Genomic DNA, 16,355 nt, shown 5'->3' with positions numbered 1-16,355 from the left:
CATCTTGCTATCATGGGACACCGTGCCAGCAAACCTCGTCTGACTCCTGCCAGACTCAGGACCACAGCATCACGACCGTTGGTACCATTTGTTCAGGTAAGCGTCGACCTCTAGTCGTTTTTAACAAGTAAATTAACATGAATTGAAATGCATTGTGTTGTCGCATATCGTTTCTGTCGGGCAGAAACCTCTTATCTTTTCTTTTTTTTTTTACTTTTTGTGTTTTTGTCATAAATTAACGCCCTACTTGATCACACTACAGCTTCAAAAGCACCGTGTTTCGAGCTGGCAGATCTGCTACTTTAGCTATTTTTGAATTTGAATCCTGATTTTGGTTTTTGGACGTGAGGTTTCCACCCGACAGAAAGATATTCACTATAATGTACAGTGTAGGTTAGTTACATGTTCATTGGCAATTTGGCACGTTAAAGATGAATGATTACACTTTGGTAGCGGTGTGGGTTGTCGGTTGTGTACCTCTTGCCACGACGTAACTCCAAAATATTGAGGAGATAGAATATAACGTACATTACATGTTCATTAGCACTTGACCCCAAAGTTTAACGTAGGCCTACTTTTCAAACGGACATCCATTTGGCACGTTTAACTCAAAATGTTGATATCATAACATATGTTAGAAAGCCGTTTCTCAACGGTGAAAGTAGGTCTTAAAGTCACTCTTAACACCATGCAGATGCTGGAATATGCACCTCTGTTTTTTTTCAGTTGAGATTAATAATGAGATTGAGTTTAAATCTACATCATGCGTAGCTTGCTGTCATGACAGGTACATCAAATTGAAATGAAGAAAATTTGCAGAGACATTATTCAAATATGATGTTGCTACTTAACATGAGCAATTTGGTACATATCATTTTTATTAAAGCACATAATTCAGCTCAACTCAATCATAGTTTCAAGTAAATATGAAAAAGCACAGTATCACATGATATTAATCAGTAAGTATGTATTTATGCGTATTATTTTGTAACCATGTCTTTTTAACTACTTATTCCAAAAGGAAAATTTGTCTTAAATCAGGTTAATATGAAATTAATATGACATCATATTTAATACATTTCTGTTTACTTTCCAGCTTGATTTCCACCAGGACAATGTTCTACCTGCAGCCCAGCAGAGCCCACAGTGGCATTCAGTGGCCAGTGGTTCTTCAGTGGAGACCACTAGGACCTTTGGTACCTTTAAGCGAGTAAGTGATGTTGACCTATTTAGTTTTGCAAAGACATTACCATGAATGCATTGTGTTGTATTCACTATAACCAGTGGTGTAAAGTAACTAAGTACATTTACTCAAGTACTGTACTTAAGTACAATTTTGAGGTATATTTACTTTACTGGAGTATTTCCAGTTTTCAGTACTTCTACTCCATTACATCTCAGAGGCAAATATTGTACTTTTACTCCACTACAATTATTTGAAAACTTTAGTTACTAGGTACTTTGTAGATTTGGATTATTATTATTACAAAACATGCGTTGACCACTTCAACCCTATATACATTTCGGCAATTTGAAAATAGACGATCTACAAGCTCACAATGCGTATTGCGTAGCATAGCGACGCATTGTGAGATTGTGAGAGTTTGTAGATCTGCTATTTTCAAAAGATTTGTATACATTTGAAAACTTGTGAAAGGGGACATTCTGCATAATGAGTACTTTGTACTTTTGGTACTTTAAGTACATTTTAATGCCAATATTTTTGCACTTCTCACTCAAGTAAATTTTGAATTCCAGACTTTAACTTGTAACAGTTACATTGCAGTATTGATACTTTTACTTAAGTAAAAAGTGTGAATACTTTTCCCGCCACTGACCATAACGTTACATGGACATGTTCATTGGCATGTTAAAGCAAAATGACACTTTGGTAAAGGTTTGTGTAGGTACCTCTTGCAAGGATTGTGTAACTCCAAATACTGATGACATCTTCAGTAGTTGCTCTGTTGATTAAAACATCATAATTCAAAATATTGCATGGTGAAACATGTCTCAAAGTCACTCTTTTAGAACACAAATAAATGCTAAGTGGATTCTGACAATATGTAACATTACAAAACTCAACACTGCATTTGTTATATCATGGCAAGGTAACTTACTACACAACCAAATTGTAATCTTGCTTTAACACCATACTACAGTGTTAAAAAAAAGATCTAGTATTAATGTGCCTATTAACATGTCAACATAATGTTGTAGACATTTAGCTGATGTAAATTAATTAATTAGATTATCAAGAGTAACATAAGTGCAATGTACAGTATCACATAGTATAATCAGTAAATATGAATTTACGTGTATTTTTGTAACCACCGTCTTTTTAACCACCTGCTCTACACACTACATTATAGGAAATATGGTCTTAAGTTAATCTGAGATAAATATTTAAATAACAATATTTTGTTTCATTTCCAGGTCGATTTCCAGGTGAAGTCCTCCACCCCCCACACAGACGACCTGGATGACTATGAATTTGAGGTAATTTGTGTAACCGTATATTTTTTAAATACCTGCTCTATATTAAAATAAATATGGTTTTATATGAAGTTGATCTGAGATAAATATAAAATAATAGTTAACAATATTCTGTGATTTTCAGGTGAAGTCCTCCACCCCCCACAGAAACTACCTAGACCAGCTCTTTAAGGAGTCTGATGATGAAGGGTATGGCTCTAAGGAGTCTGATGATGAAGGGTATGGCTCTCTGGGAAGACCCAATAGCAGAGAATCCCTCCAGCAAAAGAGGATCCCCACCCCGGACATCTGTGCCTATCTGCTGTCATTGAACAACAAAGACACTTTGAACGTCATGTACATAGCAAAAGAACTGCACAACATTTGTACATAATTGTAAATAGTTAGAAGTAGGCCTTTTTGTATATCAATCAATCAAACTTTATTATTATTGTATTATTGTATATCAGTTGAGGGGTACTTGTGTAAATAAATGCACCCTGTATATAATTGATTTCAGTTGTGTCTTTGATTTTTTTTTCAGTCCTCATTGTTTCACAGAATAATGTCAAACTTCTAATAGCAGCTCAAGTGTTAAGTTTGACATTTTTATATTGGTTCACATACAGTATATATGACACATTTAGCACTTAAACACATACACACACACGTACAAATTTAGCAAATTGCCTGAGAGGGAGGGAAAGAAAGACAATAGACAGATGCAAGTCTACAATCATCACAACTAAGAAATGTCCTTCAGGTCCCAGTGGAGATTGAAGCAGTTTGCAGAACAACATGGGCAAAGATTCCATGTCCTGCAGTCTGCATTTTGTAATCACATAAATTATGTACAGTATGTAGCAAACTTCCCAAGGTTATTAAGAGTTAATTGATCTATCAGTGACAATTATTTTGAGTCGACAAGTGTTGCTTTGTTTTTTTCTGAACCTCGCTTTCCTTAACCAAGTGAGTTTGTCAGTCTGATGTTGTGAACTTTTACAAACAATAACTTTATGAATCTAATTAATATTGAGGCCATTGATGTACTCTGTATTTTCAGTGAAAGTTGTACCAGGGTGCCCTTGCAGCAGTAACATTTAGTGGCCCCTTAGTGATGGAATATACCATTGATACAACCACACCATAGCTTGTTGTCTTTAGTACTCCAAAGCAAAAGCAAGTGTCAAAACCGACAATTTCGTCTAGTGGAAGAACGTTATTTAGGATATGCAAAAACATAGACAGTAGATCATGTCTATATGTCACCTAACAACTTGATTTCGTTTTTTCAAGAAAACACTAGTGACATTTGAAGAACAGGAGGTATATACAAATATTAAGTATATGTACTGATTGTTGCACTGTTACAATACTTATTGTAGTAAATAATTTCGGACACCAAGTGGCGTTGTACTACCACTACACATGGAGTTGGGGATGTGATTTTTTATTTTATTTAAGCATTGCTAAAATGTAGTAATGGGTTTGGTGTGGCTAAGGAAAAGATAAGGAACTGTATTGATTACAAGACACTGAATGCGGTCATGAAGTGCTGAACTCGCCAAGTAACTAAGTGGTTGTGTTCAGAATTGCAGCACGCTTTTTCCACCAAGATAACTTTGGTTCTAGCACTTTATTGGAACCATTATGGATTCTTGGAACCGTGGTGCTTTCTAGTGAGCCAGCCCTCATTCCCACCGGTTTTAAGCAGAACCACTGTAATGAAGGATATGTCATCAACGGAGGGCATTAATGATGCAAGCCATGTACATAGTACCTTGTAAAGATGAAAGACAGTATGATGGCAGTTAATAGCTCCTTTTATTACACACGTACAGGATAAATATTCAGGCATAGTAACATGATGGTAGAACGTGGTTAGCTAGAAGTATTGACACTTGGAAATAAAGTGTAAACGCCATACAGATATGGGAACCTACAAATAAAGATTCAATAGCTAACATTACTCAAAGATGACAACTTTCAATATTGTCCCATTCCAAAGACGTGGACACCAATTCTCAGATAACTCAAAGAATCCTTAAGAGGGATGTGATTTTTTTATTCTCCAGGTTGAAGTTTTTTTTTTTTTTGACAACACTCACAGTAATTTCTATTGAAGATGTCCTGTTCCCTTGCTTTTCTCTCATTATGTTCTGCAATTTGGTGTCGCCCTGATCACATCCCTGAGAAAGTGGACTATTTGGTGTTTTATGAACATAATCAGCCTTATAGGAAAGTCAGCCTGTCACAAAATGATGACCCATTCTAAATCAAAAAGTGCTAATGCAGAAACACTATGGTGGCCACTATCCTTGAGGCCATTTAAGTTCACAATTTGTACCAACACGTGGACACACAGCCTACAGTATATTGAAAATCATTTTTAAGATGAAGTAAATCATTGGTATATACTGTACCTTAGTAAAAAAAATCCTTAGTTTCTGAACAATTAAGAGTATGCCAATGTTTCATAAATCCTTATCACTCAAAACGGAATTGTTATGAAAATCTCAGTAATAGAAGTGCTTTTAGGGCATAGTCAGACCAAATCTAAAGCCAGTTATACTTGGTTCAGAGTGCCAATTCAAAAACAGCCAACCTAAAAGCTTGCAAAGCATTGTGAGCTTGTAGATCTGCCATTTTCAACCAAGTATAAATCACCCTTAATACACCACAGGGGTTTAAAAAAGAGCTACTGTAGCCCGAGCTTAGCCATTATTTGTGTCTCTCACAGTAAAATCCTGAGTGTTAATTGTACGAGTGTAAAAATGGACCCAAAAGAGTCTGAGTTAAATTAACACAACAAATTCTACTGTGCAGCTAAACAATGTCATGTTTTTCCATCTTGTTGCTGACACAAAAAAAATGTACCACCAGGTATTTCGTTTTGGAAAAATAAAAGTGCTTTAATTCCTGCTTTGATGATTTGAACTTATCAATTGACAAGCCCTCTTTGCTCCTGCTGTTTGGAAAGAGGCTGTTATTGTCTTACCGATCAGTACAGAGTACAGAACAGAGGGTAAAAAGTCTTATTCTTTTCATGCGGAACAATCCGTTAACTGGAAATTTGTTGAGACTGCCTGATGGTTTTGTTCTGTGCGATGTGTCTGTGCTGGTGTTTGGAGTGTCCTCTGGGAAGGTTTACATGGCAGCCATCTTGCTGGCCTCTCGGACCCCACTCAGATAGGCCCCCGTCACAGTCTGAGGAAAGTGTCTGTTGGTTGCCTGATAATACAAAGCCATAGAAATAATTGCATGAAAAAGGGCACTTAAAAAAAAAACTGTATCCACCCCACCAATTACCCTTTTTCACCCCAATTCAGTCCTTCTGTCAATTCCTCTTCAAGTCTCCTTGTACGAACAGTCCCTTATTGCTGCTGACCCCTACCGAGTGGTCTTAAGGAGGGTGTGTTGGTAGTCTGATTCTTTTCATCTGACAGTAAGGAGTTTCACCGGGAGGACATGAAGCGTCATCCTTCCCCGTTCAGCTCCCCACTGAACATGTGCCCTCCCCACTTGCCTTCCCACCCTCAAACAGGCCAGTGGTGTTCGTTGGGACACCCGGCCAACCCGGGGACACCCGATTCAAACCCCTAGTCATACAATAGGAGGAAGTCAATTGAAAAGCTCACCTCGCCAGCAAAGAAGACTTTTCCCTGTATATCCTCAGCAATGATGTCATAGGCCTCTCCGCTGCCTCCGGTCTTCACAAAGCTGTAGGACATCTGAGCCCATACGTCTTTTCTCCAGTGGGTGACAAAGAAATTCGTAGGATCTGGGACCTCCTAATTCAGAGGAAAGAAATAAGGTTAAATCGGTTGTAAGCAAATAGCAGGTCATTGCTAAGGAAATAATTGATAGCTGCAGCCCTACATCCATCCTCAGTCAACTTGCATTATTTCAACATTGTGTGCATGTAGTTTGCATTGTGGCCGGTCACTCAAACGTTAAACATACTGTAAATGAAGATTCGTCTACTCATTTGCACAATGTGATGGTGTTACCTGTTCCTTGAAGAGTTCACGCAGGACCTTCATGCACTCCTCTACCACCTCTTTCTCCTCCATTTCCATGATAGAAGCTACAGCATCACCGCTGACAACAGACATGAGGACTGACTGCTTCCCCTGCAGATGATGCAAAGATGAAATTAGCGCCACAGTACTAGTTTATAGAGTTCAAGGATCTCAGTTTCCTAAAAAAAGAAAATTAATAGATACCTCACTTTTCTCCCAGTTATATTTTCTGGTCAAGGACTCTCCAGCATATTTTGTTACGGTTTAGTGGTGCAACAGTTAAACAGATAATTGATTTGGGGCCAAAATAGCTTATCTACAAGTTCACTATTTTTGCGCAGAACCGTTGTACGATATATAGCATAATTAGTCCGACAGGTTCATTGATAAATAAAAATGTGTAAACAGATTTAAAAAAACGTGCTTATCAATGATTTATCGGAAAGTTATTAGATAGCACAATTGCAATCGATAGTTGCAGCCCTATTACGGTTAATTATTACTATTTTCTACCCTGACCATTAGAGCTAATAGTAATCAAATCTGATTTCTTCTCTCATAGGCTTTGTCTTGGGTAATATTAGCCTTTGTGTTTCTTTAGTCACACAGCTTATCGGGTAAAAACATTCAAACCTGTGGATCCATGTCATAAAAGACACCAAACATCCCTCTCTTGTCAGGACTAGGGGGGATGTGACCAAAATAGTCTGCTGCTTGGATCTTGCCGTCCCAGAATCTGTATGGAAACTGCAGAGCGATCTGCAGGAAGTTTTAAAACAACGTTTCATTTATTAAGTGACCAAAACATGGCAGAAAATCTGCTAAAAATCCGCTTCTGCCACCACTTTACCAGCCAGCTGGATTTATACAATACAGCAAGTTTGAGGTGATGCCACAGTTACCCGTCACAGATTACAAAGTTTTGGATGATGGCTGGTGGTAGTTGACAGCCAGGAAAATTCTAAAATATTACTCACCTTTTCTATGATCCCTGCTCCAAGACTATGAATTGCCTTCAGCTTTCTTTCAGGAAGTGGAGGATTGAACTTAATCAAGTTATTTTGAAGTAAAGTCAATGGAACTGTAACAAGAACCTAAAAAGGGGGGAAAGGTGTTCAAATTAAATGAATTATTACACAACACAATGATGTGTCACATTTTGTGGCATGCACCATGCATTTTGGAGGACACTGTTGAAGTAATGTTTCACTGGTATTTTTTTATATAAAAAAAATAGAGATGATGCCTTAACCTCATTCTGTAATTCCATCACATCTCACAACAATAGAAAGCACTTCAGAATCTTTTTCACCTCACATTTACCTTTTGTGCTGTCCACTGAGAGCCATTGGTGGAGGTAACTTTGACAACATCACCTGAGTAGTCGATAGACTGAACCTTAAACAGTTAAACAAAAACATTACAATATATTAAATATATACAACAACAGAGGTAAGAGTGAGGTTAAAAAGGACTTAAGAGTTGACAAACCGGACACTTAGTGCGAATATCAAGTCCTTCAGCCAGTTTGTGGAGGATTACAGAGTAGCCCTTGGTGAGCAAGGTGTGGTCTCCTGAGAACTGGGCAAAAAACTCATTGTGGTCCCAGGATCTAGCCGACACCTACAGAAAAACAATAAAAAAGGCTAAATCATATGGCTGACATGATGCAAACTCAAAACTGGTTAAAACATCAGAACAAAATATTGAACATTATTTTGCATACACAATCTCTGAACTGCTTAAAAAATTGATGGATTCACGATTTTAACATTTTTTCAACCAGACCTGGTCCAGAGTGCTTCCGCAGGCATATTCCAGGTTGCTGAGATGGAACTGAAGCACTTTCTCTTCCAACTCACTGAAGCCGATACCCGACTCCTGCAGAAAGTTCTTGTAGACCTCCTGGACTTTCTCTGTAGGGATGAAATGCATACAAATTAATTACATGGAGCAAAGCGTCTTATGGGGAATGCATGTTCTTTTTCTATACGATTACTGTTATTCACGATTGCACTCCCGCACCCCCAACCTTTTATTTTTAAGTGTGGAACAAAGAGTAATAATAATAATCATAATGTAGTAATGACAGAGCAGGACCTCCTAGAGGGGTATCCTGGTTCTGTGACTTGTCCTTCCTCCACTCTGACACCACGTCCAGGATGGCGTTGAAGTGAAAGTCCATGCGCTTGTCAATGGCTGGGTCAGTAGCCCGTCCTCCCTCCTGGAGGAGGTCACACCGCTCTCCCAGCTTGTGCATCTTGACACCCATCTGCTCACAAGAAAGGTAAAGATGGCATCTATGCCTGCCTTACGTGTGATTATGAGTCCCACCAACGATAGACCCACCTTACCTGTGTCTGATTGGCTCCCTGGCAGACATAGTTTTACTGGGGTTAAGGTTAGGTTTAGCCATAGTCTTACTGAGGTTAGGGTTAGGTTTGGGCATAGTTTTACTGAGGTTAAGGTTAGGTTTAGGCATAGTTGCAAAAACGAGAACTGTCAATCACAGCAACTACTGGCAAATCTCAGCGGGTTCACCTAGAACTGCGGTGGGATCCATAATAACTCCTCTCTTACTGGTCTTTATCTCATGCGGAGTGTCTCACAAAAACATACACAGGTCTGATCTCTCAATCCTGAGACTATGCTGTTATGGTCTACCACCTTTCAAATATAGCTGTGTACATCTCATCCTACTTGCCATTACTTTTCAGTTTCATGTACAATTGACTTGTCTAGCCATAATGTTAATGACATTACAGCACTTTGTGTGCCAGCGAAAAAACAAGACATTTCAAATTGCAACCTTTGACTGTCTGGTGAAACAAACATAATTGACACATTTACAATCAGACATTGTGCATTACAGACACCTTTGAATGATGGCATTCTGACCGACAGATGGAGAGAGGTAGACAGAGAGAGTGGAATACAGTAAGGACGATCTACAACTGGTAATGACATGCCACTGTACTTTTCCATGGCTTTAGATAGTCATTTCACTGCATACATCTCTATTATTATTAGGGCATGCATCCTGGTGGACATTTGCGCTCAACTGAGCATACCTTTCTAGTATTTATTTAATTGAACTCCAGCACTTACTGTAGGCGGGTAAAGTCAAACCTTATTCAATGGATTTCGCACATAAGTTTAAAAAAAATTTCTCACCTGCTCACACATCAGAGCGATGGGGTTGTTTACACAGCCATTGACAATCTGAGCTCCCCTGCCCACAGTGGGGCCTAGAGATTTTTCATCCCACACACGGCCTCCAATTCTGTCCCTTGCTTCGAGCATCACCACCTGGAACATCATTCATATTGCACAGGATTAGGATTATATGTATTGGAAGAAAGTTGACTAAAATACTTTAGTTTGATGGTCTAGCCTAACCTGCGTGCCAAAGTTCTGCAGTTGCCGTGCAGCAGCCAGTCCTGATGCCCCCGCTCCGATCACAATCACATTTTTCTGCAAAGACAGGCAAAATATTCAACTACAACCAGGGGTCATACTATAGGGACAAATTTACAGAGATACTTCGCGGTGTTTGACCTAAAAGTGGTTTAAGTGTCAAAGCAAGACACTTTACCATCGCTGAGATGCTTCAAAGCAAGATATTTAAACCTCAACACCTGTCAGAAGACTTCATGAATAAGTCAAGGTGAAAAGCGCTCGGGTGGCGCAACGGTAAAGTACCTTCCCACCACCCCGGAGTCTAGGGGTTCGAATCCACCGCGGTGCTTGGCCAAGTGTCTATACGAACACAAATGGCCCGTGTTTGGAGGAGGGAAACCGTGTGGGGAGGGTGATACTTGTCACTGGACGTAATCCTACAGGCTGGGGAAGTTCCTGTCAGCGGGATGTAATGTGAAGTGGGAGGAGTAGGACGAAGGCTCTACGTCCGACCGGTGTGGGCTCCTCACTGGCAGGTGAGCCGCCAGTAGGGTGAAACAGCAGTGGCAAGCAGTGGGAGGAATTAATTGGCATAACGACTAAATTGGGTAGAAAATAGGGTAAAACAAAAAAAAGGAAAAAAAGAAGAAGGTGAAAAATGACAGAAGTCAACACTCACAGAGCGGTATTTCTCAGGCAGGAGAGGCTGTTTGACTGCCAGCACTCCAGTGTTAATGAGGCCCTTCCTGGTCATGAAGCGAAGCACCTGGTCCAGCTCCTGCACACAGCGCACACGCACCAAGCCACGGACGATGACATGTGGAGCGCACTTCTGGGGAGTCAGCACCTCCTGAATGAGTCGATTGAATGAAAGGAGGTTCAAGTGTCATTCACTGTTTCAAGGGTAAGTTTCTCCTGAAACATTTTATTTTCATTTCTTGCAACTGTGAGTTCAGACATATTGGGTGCCAGTGGTCACTTCAAGGCTACAGAGAGCAGGTTACATGCAAAGGAAGCAAACACTGTTCTCACAAGATTTAAAAAAAATGTGACTCACTGTGTATAGCTGCTATTTTCTAATAGCCAACGCTAAAATCTAAAATTACACTTGCTTTCCCGGTTTTAATGGGTTAAATGCATCAAACAGGGGAAATATAAAATTATTGGATGTCATTACTTGTTAGTAATCTATACTGTACCGTACAGTCCCTGTGCCAGGAGGCCAGGATGAGGTTTCGCAGGGCCAGGTACATGGTGGGATCTCGAGAAAACTCAGGAAACTCGTACAGCTCATCCAGTTCCATCATATCTGGTCGCACACACAGGGCTTTCCCACACTCATTGGGCTGATAGAAGGGCTGGAAGTATGGACACATACCTGGAACTGCAGAAAACAATCATTATTGTAAGGGTTAAAATATAACAAGATGCATTCTGGATGGATTCATTTAATGGTACAATTTGGAGCCAATGCTCCCTCACAGTAAGCTGCTCTCTTGTAATAGTCTTGTAATAGTCAAAACAGGGGACGACCCAACAGCTGAATGGTGCGTACCACAAAATACATAAACTGCCTGGCGTTACAGTGAGTCCCCAGTTTACTCCCGGGCTGAGCCGACCATTTTGCTGCATGTCACTCCCCTTATCTCTCCCAGTTTTATGTCTCTCACTGACTATCCGTTAAGGCAGAATTAAAAAGCCCCAAATAAACATACACACATTATTTATTTTACAGTCAAATTAGGCCATTCCTTTCCGTGTCCCAGACTTACTTTGAGGCGGGACGGTTCTGCAGTGCTCTGCTCTCAGGTCTGACAGAGACGTGTTAATGGGGGATCCTGATGGACTCATGCCCACACAGTCAGGGTAGTAGGCAGCAAGGAACGGACTGGCTGGACTCTCTTTAAGCAGTGGTGGCAAGATCAGCATCGAATGCCACCAGCTGTCTATCACTTCAGCCACTCTCTATACGGTGTAGACAAAACAAAACTTAATATACTATACATTGGACATATTAGTATATTATTAGAAACTTGTGAAGATATCTTCATTGCTTGGGATTAAAAACAGCAATATCATTCAATTCTAGTGGTATATATTAATATTTCAATAGCACGCATTCAGCTGTATTATTCTTTGTTTATCACTCACCAAATCCTCTGGTTGGGAGCACTGGTCTGAGCCTTCACTCTGTAAGCATCAACATAACAGACATCGTGACGAGCATGAAATATGCTGAACAGCCAGTTAACACTTTTTCCTATGTATTTATGAAAGTAGTTTTGGGTACCAAACGTTCCAAAGCCATGTGGCCCATAGATCAGGAGCCTATCTCCTGTTTCTGTAGCATGAGGCAGCTTGAAGTACACCCCCTGGATATGACACTAGTCTAGTGTGTAGCAAGGGACTTACCCCCAATCCTACCCTTAATGTTGAGTGCCAAGCACAATTTTTATAGTCTTACTCTTTTGTATGACTTGGCCAGGGAATTGAACCCTGACCTCCCAATCTCAGAGGGAAATTTTAACCACAAGGCCACTGAGCTGGTGTATTTACCTTGACATTATTGAACTTCATGCCACAGCGATATGTTGCTGCAAAAGAAGCAGTGAGTGTGATCTCCTTGGTGAGCTGACGCCACTTACTGCAGTCTGGTTTAGTGCACTGAACCTGTCAGAAACAGGAGGTCCAAACCATGTATTTAGAACCACATTTTTCAAACACGTCTCAAGTTTAAGTTATTCTCCTGACAGTGACAGTGCTGCTTGCCATAAAAAGGAGGGAAAAAAGTATGACACTATCGTACAAGTTAGGCTTCAGGAATATGGAGCCTTTAGACAGACCATGTGTCAGGTGTTTCACCATGTAAACCCTAGCATCCCTATTGTGGGGCGAATGTTTGCCAAAATGAGAAGATCTACAAGCTCACATTGCAACGCGTTGTGATCTTGTAGATCGGCTATTTTCAGTGAAGATATTTAGTGTAGATGGAAAAAGGAGGAAGCCCAGTATAGAGCCCTGGGGGACAACAAGTCAACAAAGTATAGAAGGTTTAAATGGCTTAAAAAAACACACTGCTCTTACCCAGAACGGTAGCTGCTGATCTGCCATGAACGCTTTAAGACTAGGTTCACTCTTCCCATTACTGGTCCACACCTTCTTCCAGGCTGAATATGTCTCGTAGCCGTCTTTGTGGCTGACAGTTTAGGAACAGAAACGTAAAGCCCGATTTATACTTTGTTGCGTGCCGGTCTTGTGTGACGAAAATAGCCGAACTACAAGCAAAGCAAAGCAATGTGAGCTTGTAGATCTACTATTTCCAGCACAACACACACCGCTATACGACAAAGTATAAATGAAGCATAACTCATGTTCAGATCATCCGCCACAAAATCAACTGCTTTTTAATGTGGCTAAAGGGAATTCTCTTTTATTTCCATATCTCCCTTTTTACCTTCTATAGTAGTAATCAAAACACTCATTGCAGAAGTGTTCACCGCAGGAGAGGTGGTACCAGCGAGAGGTGTATCCGTTTTTGGCGCACCTGAGGAGAGACATAAAGAACACAGTAAGGACATAGTTGTTAGTTTTTTAATCATCAAATTAAATGTGAAGACGTGGATAATTGGATAGGTGTTTTAACCCATTAAAACCAGGAAAGCATCGATGTCATTTCAGATTTTAGCAATGGCTATTCAAAAATTAAACATTTCAATTTGAAAAATACAAAGAAAAACTGATGTACACGCTCACAGCGCTTCGTGCCATGCTGCGAGCGTATACATCTGCTATTTTTTTTTACATTTAAAAATGTTTTTTTATATATATACATTTTTTGGGGGGCTTTTCTGCTTTAATGAGTACACAGTAAAGAGACAGGAAACGGGGAGAGAGACAGGGAGTGACACTCAAAGCAAAAGGTCACCGGGCTCGGGAATCGAACCCGCGACTCGCCGTCACGCATTAAAGCCTAAATGTGGTATGCGCCTTAACCGCTAGGCCAGTGGTTCCTCTATGTGTTTAAAAAAAATGTTGAATAATTTTGAATTACGAAAAAGTTTGAGAATTACTGATTTAGAAGGAATTTGTAGAATCGGCCTCTTAATGGGTTAAAGGAGTTAACATTCCTGTTCAAAATGTGGAGATGTGATACCTTTCAGATGCACTTGCAAAGCACACTGGGTACGTGGCAGAGCAACCCGCTTTCTCACACTTCCTATACTTCTTCTCGGACTGATCTTCTTCCTCCTCCGTGTCTGTGGCTTTCCTCTTGGCCTGAAATCCAAGAGGAATGTGTCATCCAGTGTAAATTGCAATCTGTAGTGTAGAGTAAACTGTCATGTTGCGTGTAATCAACATGTTTATAACACTTGCATTAACATAAAAACTGACCACAGGTTTTGGGTAACCTTCAGGTACTATTCAAAACTAAACCGCCCCTGAGCGGCTGTAGCTTAGTGGGTAGAGAGGCCGCCAGGGTAATCAGAAAGTCACCGGCTCACGTGTCCATGAGCAAGACACTTAACCCCTGACTGACCCCCCCACCCCACCCCCGAATGCTCATCATAACCATGGTCCATTTGTAAGTAGCCATCAGCTGCGTGAAGCTGACACTGACTGAATTTCCCCTGATTGAGGCTGTGGGAAAATGATCCAAAATATATATACAGTATAATTATAGTTTACCTGCCCAGGTGGAGGGTTATTGGTGCGTTTCACTCGGACATTGACCTGCCTTCCAGACGCACGGAGGGACTGACCATCTCCTGGTGAGTCCCCTGAGCTCCTCTTCTTGCCCCGCCGAGCACCAGAGGCAGTCCCAGCATAATCTGTAACATCCAACACATGATCAGTGGTGGGAAAAGCACTCAAATTTAAGTAAAAGTATCAATACTGCAATGTAGAAATACTCTGTTACAAGCAGAAGTCCGGAATTCAAAATTTACTTGAGTAAAAGTACAAAAGTATTGGTATCGAAATGTTGTTAGCTTGTAGATCGGATATTTTCAAATGGACAAAATGTATATAGGGCTGACGTGGTTAATGTACGTTTTGTAATAATAATCAAAATCTAAAAAGTAACTAAAGTTTTCATATAATTGTAGGGGAGTAAAAGTACAATATTTGCCTCTGAGATGCAGTGGAATAGAAGTAAATGTATTGAAAGTTGGAAATACTCCAGTAAAGTAAAAGTACCTCAAAATTGTACTTAAGTACAGTACTTGAGTAAATGTACTTCGTTACTTTACACCACTGCACATGATCACCGCGCACATGCATGGGGCCTTGTCGTCTTGTCTAGTCCCTTTAACGACTTAAGCCCCAATTTTCCTCAAAACTTATACATTATTTCGAAAACGTTGTAAAAAAAAAATCGTGCCAAAATAGGGATGCCTGCGTTAAAGAGTGGTTAAACAGACGTCAAACTGCAACCTTATGTCGAGACAGTGGTGGTAAACAATAACAAAATGGTCAAATCCTGATGGCGTTTGATTGATTGAATACTTTACTAACAGTTTGTAAAAAAAAAAAAAAAAAAAAAAAAAAAAAAGCAGAAAGTACAGTTCGATACAAAAGGATGCTAAAAAAGGATTATAACCCAAGAATTATTGGGTTATAATAGTGCTTTAAAGCACTATGGCTTGTTTCCATTGGGGTTCTGTGTATTCAATTCATCGAAAAGGACATGGACAGGATCGAATCGAATTATTATAATTATCATTCTTATTATGAATATTATTAGTATTATTATTGTCTTTAATGTAATGGTAATGGCAGCAAATGTGTACATAATACAGCAAGCTGTCCCAGACAGCCTGACAATAACACTGTCAAAGAGTGTGTGAAGCATGGCGAAAAATAGCAATAGCATATGGTATAAACAGCTAAACACTCACCTGTGTCCGTCAGCATAGCTGACTGTGTTCTCGCTCTGCGACGCAGGATTTACCGTAATGTTTTTATCGGGTTATAATAAGAATAACTTTAATTTATTGTCGCTCCCTTTATTATAAAGGAGCAATCAATGCGCTGTTGTCTCTCCAGATAACCACTTCCGGTGTTTTAAAGGAAGAGGAGGTGTGCTTCGCGTTTTGACCTCTGCTGCTCGCCGTACGGGGGTAACCATCAGTGTTGCCAGATTATGCGAAAGAAATCAGCAACACAGGTCTATGAAAACGAGCCCAAAAGAAAAGAAGCGACAAGGCTACGGCTATTTGAAAATAGCAAATCTACAAGCTCACAACGTGACGCGTCTTGTATGGGGGTCCCTGGCACAGAATATTTTCAGATGGGGGTTCCGTGGACAAATACATATTAACTTGGGGGGGGGCCTTGATTTGAAAATGTTTGAGAACCACTAGTTTGAACAACATTAGTTAACAAGCCCAAATAAGCAACTACACTTTAGAAACAAGCCCAAAAAACCGTAACCCGCAATAGCCTAATCCAGGGGTCTTC

At 40.1% G+C, this 16,355-nt stretch overlaps 1 protein-coding gene across 1 annotated transcript; it reads right to left on the bottom strand.

Annotated features, from left to right (window-relative positions):
* Nucleotides 1–4,286: 4,286 nt before the first annotated feature.
* On the bottom strand, nucleotides 4,287–15,948 carry kdm1b (lysine demethylase 1B). The gene is made up of 21 exons (XM_080442006.1): nucleotides 15,794–15,948; nucleotides 14,583–14,725; nucleotides 14,050–14,171; nucleotides 13,351–13,440; nucleotides 12,981–13,092; nucleotides 12,453–12,566; nucleotides 12,048–12,086; nucleotides 11,669–11,861; nucleotides 11,096–11,280; nucleotides 10,576–10,746; nucleotides 9,897–9,971; nucleotides 9,672–9,806; nucleotides 8,598–8,769; nucleotides 8,286–8,413; nucleotides 7,989–8,120; nucleotides 7,821–7,895; nucleotides 7,475–7,591; nucleotides 7,131–7,256; nucleotides 6,486–6,608; nucleotides 6,114–6,266; nucleotides 4,287–5,706 (listed from the first exon to the last, which is right to left on the bottom strand). The coding sequence occupies exons 1-21, from the start codon at nucleotides 15,807–15,809 to the stop codon at nucleotides 5,623–5,625; spliced, it is 2,505 nt and encodes an 834-aa protein (XP_080298132.1). The 5' UTR covers nucleotides 15,810–15,948; the 3' UTR covers nucleotides 4,287–5,622.
* Between the last annotated feature and the right edge of the window lie 407 nt (nucleotides 15,949–16,355).

The sequence above is a fragment of the Gymnoscopelus braueri genome, assembly GCF_963280865.1.
Source record: "Gymnoscopelus braueri genome assembly, chromosome: 11".
Lineage (NCBI taxonomy): Eukaryota > Metazoa > Chordata > Actinopteri > Myctophiformes > Myctophidae > Gymnoscopelus > Gymnoscopelus braueri.
The sequence above is the reverse complement of the archived record's forward strand: the minus strand, read 5'-3'. Positions and strand labels throughout refer to the sequence as shown.